General features: G+C 38.2%; 1 protein-coding gene across 2 annotated transcripts; it reads left to right on the forward strand.

Moving 5' to 3' along the window:
* The first annotated feature begins 884 nt into the window (after nt 1-884).
* On the forward strand, nt 885-8,291 carry LOC117419440 (EF-hand calcium-binding domain-containing protein 10-like). 2 transcript variants are annotated; one of them, XM_058986036.1, is made up of 4 exons: nt 885-1,168; nt 3,080-3,244; nt 7,292-7,382; nt 8,102-8,291. In XM_058986036.1, the coding sequence occupies exons 1-4, from the start codon at nt 1,129-1,131 to the stop codon at nt 8,142-8,144; spliced, it is 339 nt and encodes a 112-aa protein (XP_058842019.1). In that variant the 5' UTR covers nt 885-1,128; the 3' UTR covers nt 8,145-8,291. The 2 variants fall into 2 exon arrangements, with proteins under 2 accessions (XP_058842019.1, XP_033888073.1); XM_034032182.2 differs by lacking the exon at nt 885-1,168 and adding an exon at nt 2,472-2,589.
* Nucleotides 8,292-8,603: the final 312 nt, after the last annotated feature.

The raw sequence follows: 8,603 nt of genomic DNA on the forward strand, positions 1-8,603 counted from the left end.
ATTGAGGGGGAGGGGTATTTGCCTTTGCCTTTGCCTTTGGTTCCTCTTCCGGAGGCAAGGTTAATACACTTGCAGAGTTAAGCCTGGAACACACATGAGCGGCGTGGAAAAAGCAGAATTTTGCCACGCATATCGCTCACGATTTATTTTTATGAGACTGAACTCACATTGGCGGAAAAGTATCGCAGCAGCAGAATTTTTTTAACAGCAAAATATCGCTAGGCAATCGATATTTTACAGCCAAAGACATTTTCCCGCAGCGGCAACTCTAGCTCTAACCAATCAGATGGGTGGTTTGGGATTGCATGATACATCACATCTGGATGAAAACTTCAGAATATTTCGCAACATGATTTGTGTCATTAAAATCTTATACTACTTCATCACACACAAAAGTAAGAAGACCTGGTTAATCCAAAATTACATTCAAAACATTTTGGCCTGGTTTTATTTGGTGCCTGTTAGGCGTAACACAGTTCTTGATATTTAATTCTGTAAGAACAGAAAGTTAAGGGGCAAAATTAAGCTTTTAGAAACATAAGGCAATTTTGTTAAAAGCATAATGAAGGGGTGCTCTACTAAATTTACACATCTTTCATTGCGTTTACTTAAAATTTAACTAAGAAATCTCAAATACAGAATGAAGCAAAACATGTAATTTTGTAACCTAAATAATCTCACTATTCATGAATGACAAGGTACCATTGAGATGATGTGAAACATAGTATTGCACAGTACAATTTCTCCTTTTTTTCCTGGTCTGTAAATAACAATATTTTCTTTAACAAATAAGATGCATATACTGTATTTATACTGCTACATGGCATATAATTTAGTTTGAAGTTCTTCCTCGTCCGTCTCATCATAACTGGAACTCCAGTCCATAATTTATGGCCAGTTTTGCGGTATCGCCCCTCACCGCTCCCAGCTAGAGCACGCCTTGCTCGTGTGTGTCCCAGGCTTTAGGACTACAGAGAGAAGTAGTCGTTGTATGACATTTGTGGACCACGAAAATACAAACCAAAAGAAATGTACTCATGGTGCACGGAAAAGAGAAGAAAAGTTTGGCTGAGGTCACTCAGCACGAAGTGATTTGATGCTCAGTAGTTTTAATGGATTAATGATGTGATGGCAAAGTGCAAATTTGATAGTCGGTGCAGAACGCCAGGTAAAAATCAGACTTTACAGCTGCTAAACACGATTTATGTAATCATTATGGGGGGTTTGCATCCGCAAATCACTTTGTGGTAATGCATCACCCCCTTGGTATCAATATTTTGTTTACCGTGTGCACGTTCATATGGTAGTACTGGTTAAGTGACACAGCGGCTCGTTTACCTACGAAAGGTAATGCCTTTTTTTAGTGAAGGGGTATGGGTATTTGCCTGAGATTTTGAGGCCCTCTTCCCAGGATTGGGGTAATAAACCTTGTATGAATATTTTGTGTACAGGTAGCAGTAGTTAAGTGACACGGGTGTTCATTTGCCTAAGAAAGAATTGTTTGGTGGCCATATTTTGCTTCAGAAAGTGTTGTTCTGCCTTGTTAATCTTTATCTGAAACAAAAACGCAATGTTATCAGAAGTGCTCAGCAATTTAAAGTGGAGATATAAAAAACACAAACCAAGTTTCAAGAAAACCATTGGGGCAACCTTGCCCAGCACAAAGCAAATAGGCACAACTGTAAAACCGATGGGGGCCAAAATTGCCAAGTTCGATCTGCTTTTATTGTGCATGAAATTTGTAAGTATGCTTTATAAGTATGCTTTATATAAGAAATAAACGCCCAGCTTCAGTTAAACCAATTATATATATAAAAAAAATGACTAATGAATGTCAAACTTCAGGTTTTAACCGCCATCTGAATATTGAATAATGAATAATTAATAAGTGTGTCAAACTTCAGCTGGGTGATGTACGCGACAAAAGCGCTCCATTAACTGTAGAAAGAAAAGTAAACACAGTGCAACAAACTAAGAGGTTCCAAAAGTTCCTAGTTTAAATATAAACTCATTCCCTATGTTTCCGAGCAGCATTGTTCCAGCACTGACTGATCCATAGAGGGTGATGTTTTCAGCAGTGTGATTATCGTTGAAATGTCAGGCTACTGGAAATGTAGTGGTGTTGATTCAAAAGCTTCGTAACTATTCCACAAACAAAGAGGTCTGCTGAACGCCTTTAGTTTGCCCAATGTATAGTTTGCTGCATTTCTTGCAGATAATGCATATAGTATATAAAACTTCAAATAAAATCGCCTGTCAATACGCGCCGGGTCCACTGGCAAATATTGTAAATAAACGCTGGAGGCGTTTAATTTAAGTGTTATGGTATTTATTAAGTATTTTTACATTTGGAATGCTCTACTTGCTCACTAGGATGTGTCCCATGCAAGCCAGGTATGTATGTATTTATTTATTTATTTATTTATTTATTGCAATTTCTGGTATCCTAGCAACAGAATTCTAACAAAATGACTAACATAAACAACATGGCGACATCTCGGGAACTGGAAGCAAATAATTATCTGGAGAAACATAAAATATTAGAATTTATGGATAATCTTACTAGTATGCTCTTCTTCCACAGACCAGGTAAGAACGTTCAGTTTTGTTTCGCTTTTTTTTGGTAATGACAGTGTCAGTATTCAAGTATGTACACAAACCTACAAGTAGGGACCTACTACCTTACTGAGTTTCAGCAAATTGAAAGTAGATGTGACGATAAAGTAAAACATATTGCAAATTAACGCAAGCTAGGATAGATAGAACAAAGTAAGATTATAATGCAAACAATTTGGGTCAGACTGGCAATTGGCCATATGTCACTGAGTCCTGGGAAGAGTGTTGGGCAACGCTGGCGGGTGGGTCATTTGTTCTGTATAGTTTTTCTCCACGAGCATTCTTGCTGACTAAATATATTGTTATCGATGAACTGTCACCCGCTTCAAAATTATGTAATATATTGCATTATTCAAAAAATATGTAATATATAGCATTATTCAAAAACAGCAAGTAGATGGTAGTTAATAGAACTGCTATCATTAGATTATACAATTATATTTATTTTATTTTGTTTACACAGAAAGACCCTGTGAGTTTTTGATAACTCAACTTGAGAGGCTGAAATTAGCCAGAACAACATCTAGGGATTATCCTTGTCTATTTAATGAATCAAATTTAGAGGCTATTTTTGGAATACTGGATCCCACAAGGCAAGGATATATTACTGTTGGCCAGTATAAAGAAGGTAAGCTGTTTTTTTATATATATATATAACTTTTTCACCTGTGCTCTACCTTTTCTAATGTTTCCAATCACTCTGGTTCTGAGTTCTGATGCTCCAGTGTTGTTCTTTGTACAGTATAAGAATCCCCCTGATTATCTAAACTTATTCAACCCTTTTAAATACATAAATAAATCCAATAACATTTGAAACAAATATCCCTTTACCTACGTTTCTTTTTAATAAAACGAGCCAGCTGCCCTATGTCCTCTTCACATCCTATCCATACAAAAAGAGCCATCCCTAAAGGACTGGATATAAGGATAAAAATAGTCTGTTCTGATAAAAATTACTATAAAAAACAGAGACTGGAATTAAAAATAAATCTTAAAAAAAGAGGATATAAAGAACTGATTATTGAGAAAGAATTGAGAAAAGTCAACAAACTGAACAGAAATGACCAACTTGAATATAATAAAAGAAAAAAGAAGGTTAAAAGAGTACCATTAATAATTACATATTCTAAATTATTAATCAGCATTTCAAAAATAGTTTGGGAACATTTACGTATACTTCATAATTCAGAAAAAATAGGAAAATATTTCCAAAAGCACCGATTCTGTAGACATATCACAGGACATTAAAACCTGTAAGAGCACATGTAAGGTCTGCAAATATATGTGTAAAGATCAAATTGATATCACACATAGAGAAAAAAGTACTCAATCTTAAAAAATCCTTCATGCAAAACTAGCAACCTTGTTTATGGTATATTTTGCCAAAAATGTAAGAAAATTAAATATGTAGGAAAGACAGGTACAACATTATACAAATGCATACAGAATCACCTGTCAAACATAAGAAAGACAAAAGTAAATGAACCAGTGTTCAGCACTTTACAAAGAACAAGCAAAACATAGATGACCTAAAATTTGTAGTTTTAGAAAAAATTTAATTAGACAATGTACAATATAGAAGACTAAAAGAAAATAAATGGATAAATAAACTCAGTACCATGATGCCTGAAGGTTTAAATAGAAAAGAATAGTAGATCATTACATCATCAACTACAGTATGTGGTCAATGACATCACAATCACATTAATAGATTTAAATAGAAATAAATAAGTGTAGTTGCCCTATATATATATATATATATATATATATATATATATATATATATATATATATATATATATATATATATATATATATATATATATATATATATACACAGTGCCTATATAGTAAGTATTCACCCCCCTTGGATGTTTTCACAGTTTGTTGTGTTACAACCTGAAATCTTGATGAAAAAAACTGAAATGTCTTGGTTAGATAAGTATTCACCCCCTTGAGTACTTGGTAGAACCACTTTTGGCAGCAATTACAGCTGTGAGTCTTTTGGGCTAAGTCTCTACCAGGTTGCACATCTGGATCGTGCAGTATTCGCCCATTCTTCTTGGCAAAATTGTTCAAGCTCTGTCAAGTTGGATGGGGATTGTTGGTGGACAGCAATCTTCAAGTCTTGCCACAGATTCTCAATCGGATTCAAGTCCGGGCTTTGACTGGGCCACTCTAGGACATTCACTTTGTTGTTTTTAAGCCACTCCAGTGTCGCTTTGGCTGTGTGCTTGGGGTCATTGTCCTGCTGAAAGGTGAATCTCCATCCCAGTCTTAGGTATTTTGCAGACTGAAGCAGGTTTTCCTCAAGGATTTGCCTGTATTTAGCGCTTTCCATTTTGCCATCTACCCTGACAACTTCCCAGTCCCTGCTGATGAAAAGCATCCCCATAGGATGATGCTGCCACCACCATGCTTCACAGTAGGGATGGTGTTACCTGGGTGATGTGCTGTGTTGGGTTTGCGCCAGACATAACGCTTTGCATTTAGGCCAAATAGTTCAATTTCTGTTTCATCTGACCACAGAATCTTTTGCCATATCTTTTCAGAGTCTCCCACATGCCTTTTTGCAAATTTCAAGCGAGATTTTACATGGGCTTTTTTTCAGAAATGGCTTCCTTCTTGCCACTCTTCCATACAGGCCAGATTTGTGGAGTGCCTGAGCTATTGTTGGAACGCTGTAGGTCTTTCAGAGTTGTCATTAGCCTCTTGCTGGCTTCTCTGACCAATGCCCTTCTTACCTGGCTGCTCAGTTTGGGAGGACGGCCTACTCTAAGCAGATTCTGTGTGTTGCTGTATACCTTCCACTTCTTAATGATCGACTTGACTGTGCTCCAAGGGATATTCAATGCCTTTGAAATCTTTTTATACCCCTCCCCTGATCTGTGCCTTTCCACAACTTTATCTCGGAGTTGTTTTTAAAGCTCCTTGGTCTTCATGGTAGTATCTTTGCTTTGAATGCACTACCCAACTGTGGGACCTTACAGCGACAGGTGTATTTAATCTGAAATCATACGAACCACTTTTATTGCACACAGATGGACTCCATTTAACTTATTGTGTGAATTCTGAAGGCAATTGGTTGCACCTGAGCTTATTTAGGTGTGTCATAGCAAAGGGGGTGAATACTTATCTAATGAAGACTTTTCAGGTTTTTATTTTTAATTGATTTGTTTTTTCAAAATTTGCAGTCAATTGATCTGCAGTTGCTCGCCTGTTTTGCCTTGCACTTCGAATTCATGCGCGGATATCACGATTCTGGAGTATGCGCTTCCACCCACTGTTGCCCTTTGCTGATGACCTGGGGACCTCTGGCACTGCTCTGGCCTGGTTCTCCTCCTACCTCTCCAACTGTACTTACCAGGTAACCTGGCGTGGAGCAACCTCCACACCTCACCCTCTCTTAACAGGAGTCCCCCAAGGGTCAGTCTTGGGTCCTCTCCTGTTCTCTGTCTACACCCGCTCCCTGGGCCCCCTCATCGCATCCTATGGTTTCTCATACCATTTCTATGCTGATGATGCTTAGATTTTCCTCTCCTTCCCCACCTCCACCATCTCCTCCCGTATCTCTACCTGTCTGTCTGCTATTTCCTCCTGGATGCACTCGCATCACCTCAAACTCAACCTCTCTAAATCTGACCTCCTTTTCTTTCCCTCCTCCATCCCCTCCTCTGATCTCTCTATCTCTGTTCCTCTGGAATCTACCACACTCTCTCCCTCTTCCTCCGCTAAGAACCTTGGAGTCACCCTGGACCTCTGCCTCTCTTATTCCCAGCACATCTCCACTCTGGCACGCACTTGCCGATTCTTCCTGAGCAACATCCGAAGAATCCGACCCTTCCTCACCAACTATCCTACCCAGCTCCTGGTCCAGGCCCTGGTACTCTCCCGCCTAGACTACTGCAACTCCCTCCTGGCTGGCCTCCCTGCGTCCGCCACCCGTCCGCTCCAGCTCATCCAGAACTCTGCTGCCCGCCTGGTGTTCTCTCTGCCTCACTTCGCCCACGCTACTCCACTACTCCGCTCGCTCCACTGGCTCCCGATCACCGCTCGCATCCAGTTCAAGACTCTTGTACTAGCCTACAGATGCCTTGACCAGACTGCACCCAGCTACCTCCAGACCCTCATCTCTTCCTACACCCCCACTCGGCCTGCACTAGAAGACTGGCTCTACCTCCGCTACGCTCCCCTGCCTCCAGAGCCCGCTCCTTCTCCACCCTTGCTCCGCAGTGGTGGAATGACCTTCCTACAGATGTCAGGACTGCCCAGTCCCTGACCACATTCCGGCGCCTCCTTAAGACTCACCTCTTCAAACAGCACCTGTAGAACTCCTCTGTTTGTATCCTGGGACACTATCACCCTTCATTTAAATGTGCTTTATTTTGCTCTTATCTGCCCCCTATTTTACTGCATTTAATCCTGTACTTCAGAATACTGTAATCTGCCAAGTGTTTAATCTGTAGTATTTTGTATTTAATCATATCCTGATATAACTATCACTATTATCTGCTGTATTATTGAATTGTGGTTTGTCACACTTGAACAAACATTATTGTATTTCTTGCTCTTATTGTATTACTTGTATTGTAACACTTGTATGTATTTGCTTACGATTGTAAGTCGCCATGGATATATATATGTAACATTTTTGTTTGTTTGTTTGTTTGTTTAGCGCTGAATACCATAGGGTTAAAACAGTTTGTTGCATTTCCACAAGGAGCAGATTGCAACAGAATAACACTGGAAACATTCAAGAAAGAAACGTGAGTATTGTTTGTGCCTGTGCCTGCATCTTGATAGCTCTGTTTGCGTACCAAAATAAAAAGACCCCCTTGTAAACAATACCATAATAACTAAATACATTAATAATCATTAACTTTTTTTATGATTTTGGATGATCTAGTCAAAACACTGAGTGATTAGCTTTCTTTAGTAAACAGCTGTATTCTGTGATTCTCAAGTTTATGATTAGGGACTGTTTGTTTTGCTTCAGGTTGCTGTTGGACATCACTGACCACCTCACAGACCATTTTATACATGCCAGCTAAATTGCCAGATCATTATATCATCAGCATGTAGACACAGTGTTTTTGGGTGATATTTACAATATGCTGTCATTACCCTAGTAACATAGTATCAAGTTATTAAAAGGGTTGAACAATGGGTAACCTTTAACAACAAACAAACCAAAAAAAAAAATCAGTCCTGCTATATTCTTAGAAACTAGTAAATTGCTGATGCTCTGTACATAAAGTGGAAACAGCATTGATGTAAACTTAACGTAAACAAATAGGAAAGAAAAAAGTAAAAGATACTGTCACTCGCAGAATGGTTGAAATTTGGTCAGAGTTTTGTTTTTCAGCAAGACAATGGCCCCCGCGTACACTAGCAAAAATGATTAAATTGCCTATCCAGGATACATAAATGTGGATGAATGGCTGTACAAAAGTTAATACCATGTCTTATTTTGTTTTTTTTGCAGGAAGGATGGATTAATAAAGTCTTCTGCCACTTTTAAATCATGAAAAGTGCAAAAGATTACTGTATCCATTTGTTTCCAACCTGCTGTGTATATTGCACGTTGTCCTGTACTTGTGAAGTTTACCTTCATTTATTTTTTACAATCAACATGCACATTTAACAAATAAAGATGCAGTTCTTATGAAAACTAATTTATTTTGCTTTTTACATTCATTTGATATTTTTAACATTATTATGTATAGGTCATAGTGACCAATATCTTCATAGTGCTGCCATTATATTATTTAGTTTTACACATAGTAATGCATATTCAGTTGTGATGAAATATGCTTTGGGAATTTTAGCACAAGTTATTGAAAGTTATCTGTCACACATAGTTTTAAATATACAGTATATTTTGATGAAACATTTTTTCATCACATCACATGCTTATATACTTAGTCATGATAAGATTTCTGTATTAACAGCTGTGGTTTCGGGGGTTAAATGCCAGTGATGTACTT

Source organism: Acipenser ruthenus, chromosome 14 (assembly GCF_902713425.1).
Source record: "Acipenser ruthenus chromosome 14, fAciRut3.2 maternal haplotype, whole genome shotgun sequence".
In the NCBI taxonomy this organism is placed as follows: domain Eukaryota; kingdom Metazoa; phylum Chordata; class Actinopteri; order Acipenseriformes; family Acipenseridae; genus Acipenser; species Acipenser ruthenus.